Raw genomic sequence first — 21,321 nt, 5'->3', positions numbered from 1 at the left:
GGGTCTAGATCACACATTATATTACTGTTGTATGAGCCACGAAAGTTATAGGCCTTTGACACAAATGTGTTGGAGCTCAATTAAATGGGGAAGGAGGAGAAAATAAATAATATAAACTACCGTTCAAAGGTTTGGGGTCACTTAGAAATGTCCTTGTTTTTGAAAGAAAAGCACATTTTTGGTCCATTAAAATAACATCAAATTGATCAGAAATACAGTGTAGACATTGTTAATGTTGTAAATTACTATTGTAGCTGGAAATGGCAGATTTTTTATGGAATATCTACATAGGCGTACAGAGACCCATTATCAGCAACCATCACTCCTGTGTTCCAATGGCATGTTGTGTTAACTAATCTAAGTTTATCATTTAAAAAAAAGCTCATTGAACATTAGAAAACCCTTTTGCAATTATGTTAGCACAGCTGAAAACTGTTTTGATTAAAGAAGAAATGAAACTGGCCTTCTTTAGACTAGTTGAGTATCTGGAGCATAAGAATTTGTAGGTTCGATTACAGGCTCAGAATGGCCAGAAACAAATAACTTTCTTCTGAAACTCGTCAATCTATTCTTGTTCTGATAAATGAAGGCTATTCCATAACTTGGATTAGCTAACACAACGTGCCATTGGAACACAGGAGTGATGGTTGCTGATATTGGGCCTCTTTACGCCTGTGTAGATATTCCATAAAAGAATCAGCCGTTGTCGCGGTTGTCATATGGAGGAGACCAAGGTGCAGTGTGATGAGAATACATTCTTCTTTTAATTAAACGAACACTTAACAAACTAACAAAATAACAAAACGAACGTGAAGCTACAATAACAAGTGCTGACAGTCAACTACACATAGACAATAACCCACAAAATACCCACAAAATACCCAAGGAATATGGCACCTAAACGATAAACAGCTGCCTCTAATTGGGAACCAATCTAGGCAACCATAGACATAAACACCTAGAATATAACAACCCTGTCGTGACGTTGTATTAGTTAATGTGACGACTGTTGTTCATCGAATGATTAAAAGTTTCTAATTGCGTGATTATCTGAATCAAGCAATTATTAACTCATTAACCTGGGGCACCATTGGAAAACTATTTTTTATTGAGTTTCTATTTCCCAAATTAACTCAAAGAATATCAGAATATCGATTTTACAACAGCCGCTAATTAACCAGTTACGTCTACCAATCTCATTCTGAACGTCGTATAGCCCGTGAATCTGCACGGACCCGGGTCTCACCAATGAGTTCGTACCACACCAATCTTAGTTGAATATTTATTCACTAAAAAGCTAAAATGATGATAAAAGACACATATAGACAAAACACATTATAGGCTATTGATTAGAACTTAGTATAACGGGCCAACACACTATGGCGTGTGTGGGGATTTCAAAGAGAGAGAGAAAAAGAAAGTACACAGACGCTCTGGACTGCCGAGGCGCACTATAGGCCTGGTGTGTGGTGCCGGCACTGGTGGTACCGGGCTGGGGACACGCACCTCAGGGCGAGTGCGAGGAGCAGGAACAGGGCATACTGGACTGCTGAGGCGCAATATAGGTCTAGTGCGTGGTGCCGGCACTGGTGGTACCGGGCTGGGGACACGCACCTCAGGGCGAGTGCGGGGAGGAGGAACAGGGCATACTGGACCCTGGAGGCGCACAGGAAGCCTGGTGCGTGGTGTTGGCACTGGTGGTACTGGGCTGGTGACACGCACCTCAGGGCAAGTGCGGGGTGGAGGCACAGGATACACTGGACCGTGGAGACGCATTGGAGATCCATAACATAGAGCTGGCTCAATACGTCCTGGCTGGATGCCCATTCTAGCCCTGCAAATGCGAGGAGCTGGAATAGAGCGCACCGGGCTAGAATAGCTTACTGGAGACACCGTGCGCTCTACCGCATAACACGGCGCCTGACCAGCTCCCCACAGTAAGCACGAGGAGTTGGCTCAGGTCTCCTACCTGACTCAGCCAATCTCCTCGCGAGCCTCCCCCAAAACATCTTGGGGCTGCCCCTCGGGCTTCCGTGCTAGCCGTGTACATTCATATCATCGCTGTTCCTCTATTCTCCTGTATTTTTCCTCGTAGTTTCGCCGTTCCGCTTTCGCTGCCTCTAACTCCTCCTTAGGACGGTGATATTCCCCCGGCTGTGTCCAGGGTCCTGCTCCATCTAATATCTCCTCCCAGGTCCATCTCCCCATTAAGCGCTGTTCCTCCTTTTCACACTGCTTGGTCCTTGTTTGGTGGGTGATTCTGTCACGTTCGTTGTATAGAGGAGGCCAAGGCGCAGCGTGAGATGAATACATTCCTCTTTTAAATAAATGAAGAACACTTAACAAACTAACAAAATAACAAAACGACCGTGAAGCTACAATAACAAGTGCTGACAGGCAACTACACATAGACAATAACCCACAAAATACCCAAGGCATATGGCTACCTAAATATGGGCCCCAATCAGAGACAACGATAAACAGCTTGGCCTCTGATTGGGAACCAATCGAGGCAACCATAAACATATAAACACCCAAACTATAACAACCCCTAGACATACAAAACCCCTAGAATACAAAAACTTCACAAACCACCCTCGTCACACCCTGACCTACCCAAAATAATAAAGAAAACAAAGATAACTAAGGTCAGGGCGTGACAGCTGTTTCCAGCTACAATAGTCATTTACAACATTAACAATGTCTACACTGTATTTCTGATCAATTTGATGTTATTTTAATGGACAATAAATGTGTTTTTCTTTCAAAAAATAGGACATTTCTAAGTGACCCCAAACTTTTGAACGATAGTGTATATTCTGGATCCCTCTCTGCTATTTCTACTCAGATTATTCACCCTTCTAACTATGCTGTTTTGTGTGTTGTGTGGTCTCTTTCTCCTTAGAAGAGGGCCTGAACCATGAGTGTAAGCTCTGCAGTCAGTCGTTCGACTCGCCAGCCAAACTACAATGCCACCTGATCGAGCACAGCTTCGAGGGCATGGGCGGCACCTTCAAGTGTCCTGTCTGCTTCACAGGTGAGTGCCTGCGTGCATGTGTGTGCTTGCACGTGTGTCCTCAGAGAGCCCCACCCACAAAATTGCATTACAATGCAAAGCAATTTTCAGAAACCTCATTGTTTGTCTAAAATGGCAAATGGTTTTCTAAATGAGTATGAAAAGGTCAGAAAGGCAGGTCAGCCAAAGCTGAAAGCAGTTTGTTGCGTGCATCTTAATATTTACTCAAATTGCCTCTAAATCAAGACCTGTCATGAGCAGAGGGATAGAGGGTAGAGGAGGGGAGAGAGAGAATGGGGGAGAGGGCGAGAGAAAGGAAAATAGGAAATAATAAGGAGGAAAAGAGTGTGATAGAGTGGAATAAAGAGGAAGGGGGGATGAAGGGAGTGAAGGAGGGAGAGTGAAGTGCTAATTGTGGATGTCGGTGGTGCTGATAGCTGTAATGATCTCATCTGTCTGTGTGCGTGGAGGTGGAAGGACCATACAGGACTCCTCCGGAGAGGATAACGCCCTCCTTCAGTGTCAACAGGGTTAACTATCTCTATAATGAAATCTGCAAAGTCGTTAACTTCTCCTCATTCTTTCTTTTCCCCCTCTCTCAGCTCTTTAGCTATACTCGTTATTTTTCACTTTTTTCCAATCCTCAGCTGTTTACTCACTTCACTCGTTTTTATCTCAGTGTTTTTTCATCAGTTAATATTTAGAATTGATCAGGTCTCATCATTTTACTTTATATTTATATTTTCGCTCTTCTCCTCTTCATAAGCTCTTCTCTTGTCCCATTGTCCAGCAGATGCTCACTCATTTGGCTTGTTTCTCTCGCTTTTTCTCAGTATTCACCCCTCCTCTCATACCCATCTCCTCTCATTGCTGTTTGGCCTTATCTCTCTTTTAGCAGCAGCTTATTGATATTTCCCCTCCTTCCCTTCTCCCCCCCCTCCTCCCCCTGCCTGGGTCAGGCCGTTTAATATACAGAGCATGCTTTCTTCATCTGAGCCTTCATTTTCTACAGGCTGCTTTGACAGACAGGTCCCCCTTCTCCCTCTGCATCCATATCGATCACGGCGGCAGGCGCAGGAGAGAGAGGGATGCAGAGAGGGAGAGAGAGAGAGAGAGAGAGAGAGGATGAGAATGTGAGCGAGACAGAGAGAGAGAGAGCCCTCAGGACAGTGGTGGTAGAGCAGACACACAGAGGCAGGGGACGGGGGGATGGATGGAAGTGGTGGACCATGGGGAGTATGGATGGAGAGACTGAAAGGCCTGCTACTGTTGAGAAAGGAGGGAGGGGACAGGCTGAGACTCAGATCACACTAGCCTCCTCAGACATTTTCTGGATAGGGAGAAATGGGTTGGGGGCAGTTGTCTGTGAGACCCAGTCTGTCCTTGAAAACATTTATATCCATTAAGATAGACTCAGTGATACAAGTCTGTATCCAAATGATCCAGTTTACCCGGAGAGGCATGTCTGTGTCGGAGGGGCAAAATTACTTGCAGTTATTCATTTGAGTTATTCACCACCTGGATTCTGTCTTATGTAGTAACATTTGATTTTTTATTTTATTTTTTACATTGGATAAAAGTAGAGACTCAGAGCTACAAAATGGTATATCATACACGTTTCATATACAATTGTTGAGGAACAATGGGAAAGTAATTCTGCTTTGAAAGTTGATACACTTTGAGAAAAGGGCCTTTGAATGTTGTGGTATCTACTGGAGAGCTCTCCTTTGTCTACACCCATTTAGCATTGTTCACACCCTCTTAAGCCAGCCCCACACATCTCTTTAAGGATTCACATGAAGTCATGTGCTAAACAGTGAGTAGTGTAGTAAAGTTAAGACTAATACTGGTAGTAGCCTACAATAAGGGAAATTCCAGGTAAACAGAAAGTGTCCATATATTGCTAAATATTAAATGACACTTATTTATTTATTTATTTATTTATTATTTTCACCTTTATTTAACCAGGTAGGCAAGTTGAGAACAAGTTCTCATTTACAATTGCGACCTGGCTAAGATAAAGCAAAGCAGTTTGACACATACAACAACACAGAGTTACACATGGAGTAAGACAAACATACAGTCAATAATACAATAGAAAAATAAGTCCAAATACAATGTGAGCAAATGAGGGAGGTAAAGGCAAAAAAAAAGGCCATGGTGGCGAAGTAAATACAATATAGCAAGTAAAACACTGGAATGGTAGATTTGCAGTGGAAGAATGTGCAAAGTATAAATATAAATAATGGGGTGCAAAGGAGCAAAATAAATAAATAAATACCGTAGGGGAAGAGGTAGTTGTTTGGGCTAAATTGTAGATGGGCTATGTACAGGTGCAGTAATCTGTGAGCTGCTCTGACAGCTGGTGCTTAAAGCTAGTGAGGGAGATAAGTGTTTCCAGTTTCAGAGATTTGTGTAGTTCGTTCCAGTCATTGGCAGCAGAGAACTGGAAGGAGAGAATTGGTTTTGGGGGTGACAAGAGAGATATACCTGCTGGAGCGCGTGCTACGGGTGGGTGCTGCTATGGTGACCAGCGAGCTGAGATAAGGGGGGACTTTACCTAGCAGGGTCTTGTAGATGACCTGGAGCCAGTGGGTTTGGCGACGAGTATGAAGTGAGGGCCAGCCAACGAGAGCGTACAGGTCGCAGGGGTGGGTAGTATATGGGGCTTTGGTGACAAAACAGATGGCACTGTGATAGACTGCATCCAATTTATTGAGTAGGGTATTGGAGGCTATTTTGTAGATGACATTGCCGCAGTCGAGGATCGGTAGGATGGTCAGTTTTACGAGGGTATGTTTGGCAACATGAGTGAAGGATGCTTTGTTGCGAAATAGGAAGCCAATTCTAAATGTAACTTTGGATTGGAGATGTTTGATGTGAGTCTGGAAGGAGAGTTTACAGTCTAACCAGACACCTAAGTATTTGTAGTTGTCCACATATTCTAAGTCAAAACCGTCCAGAGTAGTGATGCTGGACGGGCGGGCAGGTGCAGGCAGTGATCGGTTGAAAAGCATGCATTTAGTTTTACTTGTATTTAAGAGCAGTTGGAGGCCACGGAAGGAGAGTTGTATGGCATTGAAACCTGTCTGGAGGGTTGTTAACCAGTTGGATTTAGGGGGCGCTATTTTAATTTCTGGATGAAAAACGTTCCTGTTTTAAACAAGATATTTTGTCACGAAAAGATGCTCGGCTATGCATATAATTGACAGCTTTGGAAAGAAGACCCTCTGACGTTTCCAAAACTGCAAAGAGATTGTCTGTGAGTGCCACAGAACTGATGTTACAGGCGAAACCCAGATTAAAATCCAACCAGGAAGTGCCGCATTTTTTGAAACCGCCTCATGCCAATGACTCCTTATATGGCTGTGAATGAGCTACGAATGAGCTTACGTTTTCCACGTTTTCCCCAAGGTGTCTACAGCATTGTGACGTCTTTTTAGCCATTTCCCTTGAAGAATGGCTGTAAGGGACCATATATGGCATGTGGTCACATGGTGTATCCCGCAGAAAACCTAAAATACTGAGGTAGCCATTTTTCCAATCGCTTCTTATGAGAAACCAACTGCCTCGACGGATATATTATCGAATATATTTGTTAAAAACACCTTGAGGATGGATCCTAAACAACGTTTGCCGTGTTTCTGTCGATATTATGTAGCTAATTTTGAAAAAGGTTTGGCGTTATAGTTGTAGCATTTTTCGGTCGATTTCTCAGCCAAGCATGATGAAGAAACGGGAGCTTTTTTGCCTACAAAAATAATATTTTTGGAAAAAAGGAACATTTGCTATCTAACTGGGAGTCTCCTGAGTAAAAGCATCCAAAGTTCTTCAAAGGTAAATGATTTAATTTGGTTGCTTTTCTTATTTTTGTGAAAATTTTGCCTGCTGCCAGCAGAGCCTAGCATAGCATTATGCCATGATAAACTTACACAAATGCTTGTCTAGCGTTGGCTGTAATGCATATTTTGAAAATCTGAGATGACAGTGTTGTTAACAAAAGGCTTGTGTTTGAATATATTTATTTCATTTCATTTGCGATTTTCATGAATAGGAAAAGTTTCTAGGGGTATTTATGTCCGTTGCGTTACGCTAATGCGTTTGAGGCTATGATTACGCTCCCGGATACGGGTTTGCTCGTCGCAACTGAACTTCTTGCTCCTACTTGAGACGCAGATGTCTCAAGTAGACACCTGGAAATGCAAATGCGCTACGCTAAATGCTAAATGTACTCGTTAAAACTCAAACCTTCATCAAAATTCACATGCAGGGTATTGAATTAAAGCTACACTCGTTGTGAACCTAGCCAACAAGTCAGATTTTTAAAATGCTTTTCGGCGAAAGCATGAGAAGCTATTATCTGATAGCATGCAACACCTCAAAATGCCTGAATGCGATGTAAACAAAGATATAGCTTAGCCGGCGCTACACAAAACGCAGAAATAAAATATAAAACATTCATTACCTTTGACGAGCTTCTTTCTTGGCACTCCTATATGCCCCATAAACATCACTATTGGGTCTTTTTTTCGTTTAAATCGGTCCATATATACCCAAAATAGCTTTCTATGGAAGCTGTGTCATTCAGAAAAAAACATCGTTTTTAAACGCTGCGTCATTTTTTAAAATAAAAAAAGTTGACGATAAACTTTCACAAAACACTTCGAAATACTTTTGTAATCCAACTTTAGGTATTAGTAAACGTTTATAATCTATCAAAATGATTACAGGGCGATATATTCAATAGCTCCTCGTTTTCAAATCAATGGCTGCCAATGTGCACATTCAAAACATCCTGGTGGAGACCGGAAGAAATGGAATCCAGTTAGTTTGATTTACCAAGAAAAAAGTCCCTTGAAAATGACGACAATGGCGACATCGTGTGGAATCTGTAGGAATTGCATGCAGGTCGATAATTAATTTTGTGCCCTTTTAACAACCCATGAAAGTGACGCATGGAAATAATTTGTAGCTTTCAGAGAGCAGTTTTTCTTGCGCTTTTCAATGAAACACACAATCTGTTATAGTCACAGCCGTGATTTAACCAGTTTTAGAAACTTCAGAGTGTTTTCTATCTACACATACTAATCATATGCATATACTATATTCCTGGCATGAGTAGCAGGACGCTGAAAAGTTGCGCGATTTTTAACAGAATGTTCGAAAAAGGAGGGGGTAGACTTAAGAGGTTTTAACACAGTGTCCAAAGAAAGGCCAGAAGTATACAGAATGGTGTTGTCTGCGTAGAGGTGGATCAGAGACCAGCAGCAAGAGCGACATCATTGATGTATACAGAGGAGAGAGTTGGCCCAAGAGTTGAACCCTGTGGCACCCCCATAGAGACTGCCAAAGGCCCGGACAACAGGCCCTCCGATTTGACACACTGAACTCTATCAGAGATGTAGTTGGTGAACCAGGCGAGGAAATCATTTGAGAAACCAAGGCTATTGAGTCTGCCGATAAGGATGTGGTGATTGACAGAGTCGAAAGCCTTTGCCACTGCAGTTATCACAATTCAGGTCCACACATGTTTCCCCAACTCCATAGTGGGTGAAGAAATGGAGCATGTTGATGACTGCGCTGCTGCCTTTTGCTTGCTTGGACCAGCTCTCTTTTTGATGGGAGGCATTATACCATTCTCCTTGTATGACTGGTGGAGGAGAGTCAGGCGTGTTCTACTGATGCTTAAATACAAATTCCAGATACAAATATTTTAGCATTTATATACAATAGATGCGAAATGGCATTCTGAAAAAACATCACTAACATTACACACAATTCAATCATACACAATACTAGCAATACAAACCGATTGTCATAGCTAAAGTTAACCAAATAAATTAGGTTCAACATTAACGTTAGCTAGCAAGCTAGCCATCTAACCACAGCTAACTTTAGCTAGCTAATAGCAAGTTTTAACTTTGGGTCTTTTGTTTAGACATGTCACGTTAACGTTAGCTAGAAACTATAAAAAAGAAGCTATAATCCCAATCCATAGAGTAACGTTACTAGCAATACAAACCGATTGTCACAGCTAAAGTTATTCAAATGAATTAGGTTCAAAGTTAATGTTAGCTAGCAAGCCAGCAATCGAACTCCAGGGGGCTTGCGAATCATACACATAAATTAATGTTAGCTAGCAAGCCAGCCATCTAACCTCAGCTAATGTTAGCTAGCTAACAGCAAGCTTTAACTTAGGGTCTTTTGTTTAGACAAGTCACGTATAACGTTAGCTAGCTAAAAAATAAACTATAATCCCAATCCATAGAGTAACGTTACTAGCAATACAAACCGATTGTCATAGCTAAAGTTAAACAAAAAAGTTAGGTTCCTTGTTAACGTTAGCTAGTAAGCAGCCTTCGAACTCCAGCTGTACAGCTAACAGCAAACCTTAACTTGCAACGAAAACAACTTTCTGACTAAATTAGAAACGTATAATATCTGAAACTGTAGCTATACATGGATGAAAGCTTCACGGCAGACTGCAACTCCTTTCATTAAATAACACGTCCTGTGTCATTTCCGTTTAGTTTGCACAGCTTGTTTAGCCCGTTGTGTTCCACTGATTTCAAAACTAGGTCAACTTCTTCCGTGACAACAATACTGTTGATCACCGTTTCTTACCCATTACTGGCATCAGAAGACTCTACAATATCTTCTTCAATTGAAATGTTTTTACCTAAATCAGGGATTTCCTCATTGTCTGATTAATTTCAGAGAGTCAGAGAGTTAGCATGGCACGATCGTCCTCCAGAAAGTAGTTGTTGTGACGTTGTATTCGTTAATCTGACGACTGTTGCTCATCGAATGATTAAAAGTTTATAATTGCGTGATTAACTGAATCAAGCAATTATTAACTCATTAACCTGGGGCACCATGGGAAAATACGTTTTTATTGAGTTTCTATTTCCCAAATGAACTCAAAGACTATCCGAATATCGATTTTACAACAGACGCTAATTAATCAGTTACCTCTACAATCTCGTTCTGAACGTCGTATAATCCGGGAATCTGCACGGACCCGGGTCTCACCAATGAGTTTGTACCACACCTATCTTAGTTGAGTATTTATTTACTAGAAAGCTAAAATGATGATAAAAGATACACAAAAACACATTCTAGGCTATTGATTAGAACTTAGTATAACGGGCCAACACACTATGGCGCATGTTACCCAAAATGGGGATTTAAAAGAGAGAGAAAAAGAGAAAGTACACGAGAGAAATATACATTTGGGTGAATTTGTCATCTATGTTTATTCTAACCCTAGCCTTGCCCCAAACTGCCGCTCTTATGGGTCAGAATATAAGGATGTAATTACGTGGGGAAGGTCTCTGTGGATTCTCCGCGTGGACCGTCCAGGCTGCTCAATGACGCACTTCTCCGGCGCACCTCTGTGGTCGTCCTCACTATGTCAGTGTCCTTTTGGCTCAGGAGTCTGTTCCCTCGCCCTTGTTCTGGAAGGGCTCTTCTGAGGACAGACAGCTCTGTAGCTCAGAGCTCACAGCGTAGGAATGGAACAGTGTAGATACCACGATTCGATGGGAGATGGAGGCTAGGGACTTTGACTTGAATTCACCCACTTAGACGCAGCTACTCATCCGTAGCTTGGGTAGAAAAATATTTTGTTGTCTTCAATCTTGTGTTGCGTTTTGGGTTAGTTGACTTTTTAGACCTCGGCTGCAGCTTGGGTCACGTAGTCTAATCTGTAAATTCTTTACTCACAGGTTTTATACCCTCGTGTCAGAAGTGGGTGTAAGCGCCTTTAGGGCCCTTCTCTGGGCATATCAAGTTATGGGCAAGGTCTAGATTTGATTCAAATCTAACTTCACATTTCATCTTTACCAAAACATTCTCTTTGATTTGGACATTTTCCATACAACGTACAATGTATAAACATCAAACATAGACTAGGTAAACTGTTGTCGTTACAATGTTTTCGTAATAACGTCATCTATTGATCCTACTTGCAGGTGATTTGGTTCTGGTGGACCCACTTTAATGTGGCGTTTTGTCGACCTTTGCTGATTCTTATCTGGTAAGCTACAGGTGATAGCTTCACCACAATCTGGTGTGAGGCCTTTTTTGTCGTAATAGGTCTTGTCACCTTCTGCACTTCTTTCCAACTGCCCTTGAGCATATGCAAAGGTAGTGTAGAGATGGTTCCGCAGGTCAGTCACGTATTGATGAGCCGTGTAGGCCGTGGCTGCGGCGACATCTCCCGGTTGGTACAGGAGATGCAGTGGAAGTGTCATTTGCCGGCCCGTCATCATCTCGAAGGTTGTTATTCCTGTAGACCTGTTGCGTGTGGTTCTGATCGCCATCAGTACCAATAGGAGTTTGAGGTCCCAATCTTTGTGGTTGACTGCCACATACTTCCTCAAGATTCTGACGATTGTTTGGTTGCTCCTTTCTACCCTGCCCGAGCTCCTAGGGTGGTATGCTATGTGGAGTTTAGCTTTGACTCCCAGAAGCCTCCACAGTTCGGTCATTACAGCTGCCGAAAAGTTGGTTCCTCTGTCGCTGTCCACGGTTTCTCCTGGCAGGCCGAAACAACTGAAAACGTGGTTTAGCAAAAGAACAGCTGTGGTTTCCACTGTGTCATTGGTCGCCGGCAGGCACTCCACCCACTTTGTGAATGCGCAAGTCACTGTGAGGAGATACTTGTTGCCTCTGGCCGACCTGGCAACTGGGCCGACCCAGTCGATCTGGATCGAGCTCCAGGGGTAAGACACACCCTTGCGTTGTAGGGGTGCTCTGTGAAGTGGCTTGGAGGGTTGAAACTAGACATCCTCTCACGTATTGTGCCACGTCTTGTTCCATGTGAGGTCGCAATGTTTCACATGTAGCCTTGACCCCCCCTATGGCCTCCACATGGCTCGTTGTGGGCATGGGCTATCATTATCCCCCTCTGTGTTTTAGGAACCACCCACCTTTGAGCGGTGTCGGTTTCTGAAACATACACCAGTAGGTCATCTACAAGTGTGAGGTGCTGTTTAGTTGCGTACAGCGAACGCAAGTGGTGTGAACCTGCCAAAGCCAGTTCGGACACTGGATACGACAGGAACGCCATAAAAGTGGCGAGGGACTCATCTTGGTGTTGCATTGCTACCAGATCGCTATTCAGGAATGAATGCGTTAGCAACACATTATGTTTGTGCAAAGACGTTTTCTGTGGTGCTACATGGCTATGCGTTACCGCAGACACCATAGCTTCCTCAGTGTTTTTTTCGTCTTGAGCATCAAACACCCAAGGGAATTGATTTCGCCATGCTGTCGGCATGGTCATTGCCAAGTTTGTCATGACCAGGTGATTTGGAGTGTCCTTTGACTTACTTCCAATACACCTGTATGTCGTGTTTGGTGATGAGGTCATCACAAGCTAGGATGAGCTCTTTGTTTTTCACCTCTTTACCACTTGAAGTAGTCATTTGCTTTTGTTTTCAAAACGGCAAGTGGCATAAAAAGGTGAGTCTCGCATAGTTTGAGTCGGTGCAGGTCACCAGTTCTGACAATTGGTGTTTCACCACCGTTTGCAGGGTGATCAACGCACCAGCCACTTCTGCAAACTGGCCGGTCTTGTTGCCAAGCTGAAATTGAAGCGGTTTGCACGGAATGTCGTTGTGCCATACCAATCTCACCCCAGCTTGTAAGTGGTCTAAATTGCGGTAAGAACAGCCATCTACAAGTGCCATCAGCATTTCAAGACACGCATTCTCTTCGAAGTAGAGATGGTTCGAAGGCAATGGCGGAGCGATGTCACGCGGGGGTGGTGCGGAGTCGGTTTCATCGTCACCACAGCGTTGACACACCGCCATGGCACTGCCCAAAGGCAGGTTTTTCGCTTTTACGTAGTTGATTACTACATCATGGCTCTGTAGCGTCATAAGCCAAGCCGCTATCCTGCTGTTGTGTACAGAGCCCTCACGGATTCGTTGGCTTTTCAGAAAAGTCACAGGCTGGTGACATGTTTCTATGATCACCTTTTGTCTGCCGACATAACTGGTGAAGTGTTTGACTGCCCAGACTGTCGACAGCAGCGCTTTTTCGCAGTCTGAGTATTTGTGTTCAGCAGGGTTGAGTGTTTTGCTCACGTTTGTCTTGGTCTCTGAGAGACCGACTTCCAAAAATAATGTATTGTCTTTTTGGGGTATACCAGGCAGGGTGCCTCTCAAAGCAGGTTTTTGAAGGAAGCCACAGCTTCGTTGTGAGTGACATCCCAAACAAATGGGGTGTCTTTCTGAAGAAGACGAGTCAACGGTTTTGACAAGACGACGTAGTTTTCGATGAATTGACGGGAGTAATTACATATTCCCAAGAAGCTGCGCACCTCGTGAAGGTTCGTAGGTGTTTTGATGTTGCGGACTGCTTTAATTCGGTTAGACTGTGGCAGGATGTCCTCGGCACCCAGCAGAAGCCCAACGTAGTTTACCTTGGTCCTGCACCATTGTCCTTTCATGATGGCCAATTTAGCCCCTGCAGTCCCGAGTTGGGTGAGAACGTTGGCCATTTCATTGAGGTGATGTGACCAAGTCTCACTTCTCATGAGAACGTCGTCCACATAGATTATCGTCCCCCTAGAGGCTGCGTCTGGCATTGCCTTGTGCAGGAAGATGTTGAACTCTGAGGGGGAGTTCGCGTACCCGAATGGGCAACGATTGAACGTGAAGAGCTTGTTCGAGAAAGAGAAGGCCAACTTGTGTTGGTCACGAGGGTTGACTGTCATGGTCCAGAAACCATTAGCCACGTTGACGGTGGAGAAGTACTTGGCGTTTGCTACCTTTGGAAACTCTTGGTCTAGCTGTGTCATTGGCCAACGAGACAACGGAACCGGTTTGTTGAGTTCTCTATAGTCAACGGTAAGACGCCATTTACCCGTTGGTTTTAGAATGGGCCACACGGGAGCGCTGTATGTACTGTTACATTCCCTGATTATCCGTTTAGCTAAGAAGGAATCAATAATCTCTTGTACCGCTGCTTATGCTGCGAGTGGGATTTTGTATTGTTGCTCCGGGTGGCGTAGGAATATGCACCACATGGACACCCATAACCCCGCAATCCAGTGAGTCTGTTGACCAGATCTCACTTTGTTTGTTAAACAATTCTCTCAACTGATGGCGTTCATTGACATTGACAAGAGCATCAGCCTCCGACAGTAGTTGTATTACCTGTGCATGGAAACCAGGATATGGTTCGGTGACATTGTGCAGGTCTTCATCGGGTGGTGATGGCATGTCACTTTTGGGAGAGTCATCGGTTGTTACCTCACAAGAGTGTACTTCGCATGCAGGAGGAGACGCGATGTCATCCTCCGTGACGATGGAGTATATTAACTCTTGAGGATAGGGAGACGCTAGTGTCTCAACTGGCCAATTGCCTGGGGAAATGCAGAGCGCCAGATTCAAATAAAATCCTATAAAATTCAAACTTTCATAAAATCACACATATAAGATACTCAATTTAAGCTACACTCGTTGTGAATCCAGCCAACATGTCAGATTTAAAAAATGCTTTTCGGCGAAAGCATAAGAAGCTATTATCTGATAGCATGCACCCATCTGAACCAGTAGTAAACAAAAGAGCTAGCGTAGCAGGCGCTACACAAAACGCTGAAATAAAATATAAAATATGCATTACCTTTGACGGGCTTCTTTTGTTGGCACTCCAATATGTCCCATAAACATCACAATTGGTCCTTTTTTTCGATTAATTCCGTCCATGTATACCCAAAATGTCCATTTATAAAGCACATTTGATCCAGAAAAAAACAGCTTACCAAAACATAACGTCACTGCAAAACATTTCAAAAGTTGCCTATAAACTTTGCCAAAATATTTCAAACTACTTTTGTAATGCAACTTTAGGTATTTTTAAACGTTAATAATCGATCAAATTGTAGATGGGCAATCTGTATTCAATACAGCAAGTAAACAAACCATGCTCCTTTTTTCGTCTTGCGCAACTCTCAACAGTGTAACCTTGTGCCAGGATGTGCTTCTTCTTCTTGCACAAATGATTAACCTCAACCAAATTCCAAAGACTGGTGACATCCAGTGGAAGTTGTAGGAACTGTAAAATGGCCCCTATCAAATATCCCTTGGCAAAGACAACAGAGGGAACGGTCAGAGGCAAAAAACAAAAAAAATTCTGAACAGTTAGTCCTCTGGGTTTTGCCTGCTACATACCAGGAGGTAAGTGGATCTAGCGGTTAATTCCAACAGCGGGTTTCCATTGATAGTTAGCCCCAAGTCGAATAGTTGCGTAGAGGGTTGGAAGAACGCAGTGTTGCCTTCCATCCGGTATCCGGGCGCCAGGTTCAGTCTTACAGAAACCTCTGTGGTTCTTGCTGGAATCAACATGGCGGACTCAGTTATCACCTTGCAAGCTTCAGGAATAGTCTGCCCGGATGCCATTCGCACCGGGTCGAAAGACAAGGCATGTTGGTTTGGCTGCGCCAAAGACCAAAGAACATGGTGTATGGTATCGAGTTTCACACCCAATTTTACCAAAATGTCCGCTCCCACATAGACTGTATGTGGGAGGTCCGCAACAACCAGTAGGTAGTGAGATACTTCCTTGGTTCCAATGCGGATCGATAGCGCACACACCACTATTGCGGTGAGCGTCGTAAGGGGAGTCGTTCCCAGTGGAAATCTAAATGTTTTTGGCACAAGGGGATGGCAGTTAGCCGTTTTCATTTTCCTATCAGAGGAGGGCGGTAAGTGTCGGTTGGTGAGTCACCCAAGCCAGTGTCATTTGCCACCAATGGCGGGCTCATGGACAAGTTCACCGGTTTTGCGTCAGATGCTGACGTCGAACCCACGTCGTTGCACAATGTATGGCAGGTAGCCTTGGAAGAATGCTGTGAAGTCAATGGAGTTGGCATAGGTATTTGTGACCAGATTTGATTGGTTTTCCAATCCATTAGTGGTACCAAACGGTCAATTAAATCGATCCCAATCAGCATCCATTCAATTTCGCTAGTCACATACGCGGGGGTGGATCAGTGACACGCTTTCGAAGTTGAGTTTAAGTAGGAGACGTTTCAACCAACGTTTTGAAGGGTCCACTGCCCTTTTTAGTTCATCCAGCAAGGTTTCGGATGTGAGGGAAATTGTCGAACCCGAATCTATCAGAGCGTGACAGGTCAAACAGTCCTCCAGGTCTGTTCTAAGGTATGGCCTGTTCGAGTTGGTTGTCCTCGTCATATCCCCAACGAAATGGAGTGGGTTGGGAGAACGGAGCGGTTTGTAATCTGTGTCGATTTCCAAGACAGGTAAGTCACCTACGTGACCCAGTGGGTCCTCTATCGGAATGGGAGAGGAATCATCTGTTGCAATGCTGCTTATCTTGTGCATCTCCACATCCGTATCCAAGTCTGTAGACAAAACCTGCGGGCTTGTGTCTAGAAAGAGTGGTTCCTGGACAGAGATTTGAGTGGGGAAGGGGATAATGGAAATGTTTGCGTCCTCTCGAATTGCATGAGTTTTGGCGGACTTGGTTTCCAACGATTTTATGCCTAGTCATGATGACTTATCCTTGTACTCTTTCTCAGATTTCTTACGATGCAGTGCATATCTTATCAGAGCTTCTAGATCATGTCGGTTAGCATTTAGATCATTGTTGAACACTTTGTTGCCCTTGTTACGCTTGTTACCCTTAGGTCCTGACCCTTTGTGAGAGTTTGGCGCAGGGGCATGTCGGCTAGGTTGATCTCTACGGGACCTGTTAGATTGGTGACGTTCATCGTAGCTATTGTTACGGCGGTGGTTGTCGGGTGGTGGTTACTTCGTAGCCACCCCCTTTCATTGTCATCTTTTACCGCACATGTCCCCGATGCAGCACCTTCTAATTCGAGTGATGGTTCACGCCTAAGCTCGAAAGTCGAGGTGTCTGGGCTCTTAGCCCGGCTTGCTTTTGATGCTTCAAAAGCGGTGCTTGCAAGTTCTTGGAGCGTTGAGATTGGCAACCCAACGTGGGCAGTAGGGCCCAAGTAGTTAATGAAGTTGGGAGACATGTTTGACAGGAACAGTTGTTTAAATGGCAATAAATATTCCATTCCGGTTTCAGTGAGCTTGCCAAAGTAAGCTGAACGAAGCCGGTGATAGTAGGCTTGTGGATGTTAATTTCAAGCTTGTCTGATATTGTTAGCCAACGAGCTATCGTGTTTGCGAGTCGCAGAACCACTGAGTTCTATTTTCAAAACCGTGGCAAGTTTAGCATAGTCATTTTGCGCATGTTGCTCTTGTAGACGGATGAACCTTGTCACGTGTCTGTTGGACGTTCACTTCAAAAGGTAGAGCCTGTCTGCATTCGTAGCATTTGGGTAGCCATCCAAGGCGTCCTCTATGTCTGCTAAGAATGTCTCAGTGTCGTTTGGCTTTCCTGGAACGGGGTCAAAGAGGCGGAGGTTTTTGACGATTTTGTCAAGGCGATCCCCGCCAAGTGCGCGGGGAGCATCTGCACTCTCCTGTGGGGAATTGTGAGCCGAAAGGCCAAGAGGAAAAGTCAAGCTGTGGTTGTGTTGGCGAGGAGGCCCCAATTCACTATGGGCTGAATGGCCAAGAGAAAGAGGCTGAAATCTCCTGTCATCTACATTCCCTCGGTTTCTGAGCTCCGGATGTGAGCTAGGTTGCTTGGTTTGGTTGTCCTGCGATAGCGCGTGACTGTTCTGGAGTTCCTCCAGATGATACCTAAGGGTGGTGTTCTGCTGCATCGCAGAGTCCACCTGGGAGTTGAGGGTGTTTATTTTAGAGACGTAGGTGTTGCCCTTGCTCCGCTCGGCCTCATACTTATCTGTCATGGTTTGCAGTGAGAGGTCCAGAGTGTGGAGTGAGAGATCCAGTGATGCGATGTCCTCCTTTTGTTTAGAGGTCGCCTTTTCCAACTTTCTCACCTGGTCTTTCTCATCCTTCATTAAATCAGCAACTTCAATGAGTTCTGCTGTTTTGTCCTCCAACTTGGTCATTGTGTTCATTAACTGATCGTCTTTGGTCTGCAGCTTTTGGAATAGAGCATTATTGCTTTGAGTGGTTTCATTCACAACTGTTTGCAGGGCATCAAGTTGCTCGCCCCGGTTTCTAGCTAGCTCGTCAGATTCATCTAGTTTTGTGTGGACTTCATCGTATTTAGTTTTGGCTAAAACGGACTTGGTCAAGAGTTTGTTTGCGTTCTTTGTTATAAGTGTTAGACAGATCTTCCAATTTATCTGTCCTTACACACAGTTCCTCGGCTAGCAGTAGCTTCTCCTTTTCGGCTTTCGATGCCAGCTCCCTGGTTCTCTCCACCTGTGCCTTGAACCACCAGCTTCCTCCTCGTGCCTCTGCTGGGCACTGAGGTACTGGTGCACTGTCCATCTCTGCTGGTGGGCATAGTTGAGGGATAAACTGGAGAGAACCTTTACGAGGCCTCCGCCTGATGGTCTATTTTGAAGAGCATCTGTCGCAATGTCTGCATTTTTCTCGCTTATGTTATCGACATCTAACTTTTCCAGCCCCTCGGCATAGTTAGGATTTGCATTGTTGCTGAGGTCAGCGATCAATCTTTCCGTGGGTGAAGGTCCACTGATTAGAGGGGAAATGGGTGTAAACCCATTTGATGGATTGCTCATTGTTATGATTATCAGTTATTTCAATTTATGTAATGTTTGGGTTTTTGAGTTGGAGGCTGCAAACACGATTTAACTCAATTTGTAAATGTCAATGTTATTACTGAACTTGCCAAAACAGATTTAATTGATTAAATTGATTTTAATGATAAATCTATCCTGTATAGGCTATTTGGGAATTTGAACTTTAATTCACCTGAAAGAGTTGCTATCTCCAAGTTAACGTTGAAAAGTTTAACTATGTCTCATTGGTTAGAACACATTAGTTTGCGTATTATTTAAATAATCAACCTGGAAAGGAAGAATAGCAATTTAATGTATGTATTAAATTGAATGAGCCAATGATATCCAATCAGTTGAGACTGGTTAGATATCGTACAGCATAACCTGAATTATTTTAAAATAATTACTGGTGATTCTTCACCACCGGAGGCCACTGTTAACACAAGCTAAAATCGACCAGGTACCAGTGAAGGTAGAATTTCACAATGCTGTAAAAAGGTCTCCCTAAACACCATTAAGCTGGTAAAACAGATTTAATTTATTAATCATTTTGAATGATTAGTCAACCCTGTATAGGCTACAGGAATTAGCTTTAATTAACCTGAAATAGTTGCTATATCTAAGTTAATGTGGAACAGTTTAACCATGTCTCATTGGTTAGAATACATTCGTTTGTGTATTATTCCAATAACCAACCAGGAAAGGTAGTGTATCAGTTTAATGTATGTATAAAATTGAAAGACAATATTATCCAATCAGTTGAGACTGGTTTGATATCCTACAGCGTAACCTGAAATATTTCACGAAAAATGACTGGCGATTCGTCGCCAGAGGTTACTGATAGGGCAAGCTGAGATCTCACACTATGAACAAAGGGGAAAACAAAAATGGCTGCTCCGCTTTGTTAGCTTAGCATCTGGCGCAATGCTTTCTTGCGCGGGGTTTCCACCACGCCGCACAAGGGAAGTTCCCTCCAACAAGGGAACGGGTTTGCTAGGTGACGTCTTACGTTCAACCCTTATACTCTTCACGTTAGCTAACGCGAGAGGTAGATAGATAATGACTTTGCTTCGGTCAAACGAATATATCTACTCCAATTTCCGTAATGGCTGGCTCATATGTCCTCTGCTCCTGAAAGCGATCGACAGAAATAACACTAAGTTGTGCCCGACTAGTATTATTCTTAGAATGCCTGCATCGGCTGGTACTTATGCCCTGGCTCGTAGCATTCAGTAGACCCCCCCTACACCCTGGCTTTCGTGAGAAATACCACAGGGTGGTACTCTCCCGACCAGTATCTGGGTGAAATTGAACGTCACACACACACACGCTTCTCTCCCGCACTAGTCCTGCCTATAGCTATTAATGGTATATATGTATCTTGCTACACAATTGGTATAGAATTAACCCAACAGTGCGGCCTAGTCCTATTTTAGAATCCTCACAGGGGGCGCCAATATGTTGTGACGTTGTATTAGTTAATGTGATGACTGTTGCTCATCAAATTATTAAAAGTTTCTAATTGCGTGATTAACTGAATCAAGTAATTATTAACTCATTAACCTGCGGCACCATGGGAAAATATGTTTTTATTGAGTTTCTATTTCCCAAATTAACTCAAAGACTATCCGAATATCGATTTTACAGGCGCTAATTAATCAGTTACCTCTACAGTCTCGTTCTGAACGTCGTATAGCCCGTCAATCTGCACGGACCCGGGTCTCACCAATGAGTTTGTACCACACCAATCTTAGTTGATGATTTATTTACTAGAAAGCTAAAATGATGATAAAAGATACACATACACAAAAACACATTCTAGGCTATTGATTAGAACTTAGTATAACGGGCCAACACACTATGGCGCGTGTTACCCAAAATGGGGATTTAAAAGAGAGAGAAAAGAGAAAGTACACGAGAGAAATATACATTTGGGTGAATTTGTCAGCTATGCTTATTCTAACCCTAGCCTTGCCCCAAACTGCTGCTCTTATGGGTCAGAATATACGGATGTAATTACGTGGGGAAGGTCTCTGTGGATTCTCCGCGTGGACCGTTCAGGCTGCTCAATGACGCACTTCTCCGGCGCAACTCTTTGGTTGTCCTCACGATGTCAGTGTCCTTTTGGCTCAGGAGCCTGTTCCTTCACCCTTGCTATGGAAGGGGTCTTCTGAGGACAGACAGCTCTGTAGCTCAGAGCTCACAGCGTTGGAATGAAACAGTGTAGATACCACGATTCGATGGGAGATGGAGGCTAGGTGGTTCGACTTGAATTCACCCGCTTAGACACAGCTACTTATCCATAGCTTGGGTAGAAAAATATTTATTTGTCTTCAAACGTGTTGCGTTTTGGGTTAGTTGACTTTTAGACCTCGGCTGCAGCTTGGGTCACGTAGTCTAATCTATAAACTCTTTACTCACAGGTTTTATACCCTCGGGTCAGAAGTGGGCGTAACCGCCTTTAGGGCCCTTCTCTGGGCGTACCAAGTTATGGGCAAGGTCTAGATTTGATTAAAATCCAATTTTAGACAACTAACTTCACATTTCATCTTTACCAAAACATTCTCTTTGATTTGGACATTTTCCACACAACGTACAATGTATAAACATCAAACATATTCTAGGTAAACTGTTGACCTCATAATGTTTTCATAATAACATCATCTATTAACCTTTAAAAACAAAACAAAAATGA

General features: G+C 43.6%; 1 protein-coding gene across 6 annotated transcripts in view; it reads left to right on the top strand.

Moving 5' to 3' along the window:
* LOC139387030 (zinc finger protein 521-like) overlaps positions 1-21,321 on the top strand; it is a 174,488-nt gene that overhangs the window by 119,565 nt on the left and 33,602 nt on the right. For all 6 annotated transcript variants that reach the window (XM_071132997.1, XM_071132996.1, XM_071132992.1 and 3 more), the window contains exon 6: positions 2,906-3,037. In XM_071132997.1, coding sequence (XP_070989098.1) covers positions 2,906-3,037 — 132 coding nt within the window. The remainder of the gene's footprint in view (positions 1-2,905; positions 3,038-21,321) is intronic.

This window comes from Oncorhynchus clarkii, chromosome 28 (genome assembly GCF_045791955.1).
Source record: "Oncorhynchus clarkii lewisi isolate Uvic-CL-2024 chromosome 28, UVic_Ocla_1.0, whole genome shotgun sequence".
Classification (NCBI taxonomy): Eukaryota; Metazoa; Chordata; class Actinopteri; order Salmoniformes; family Salmonidae; genus Oncorhynchus; species Oncorhynchus clarkii.
This window is presented reverse-complemented; position numbering and strand designations above follow the sequence as displayed.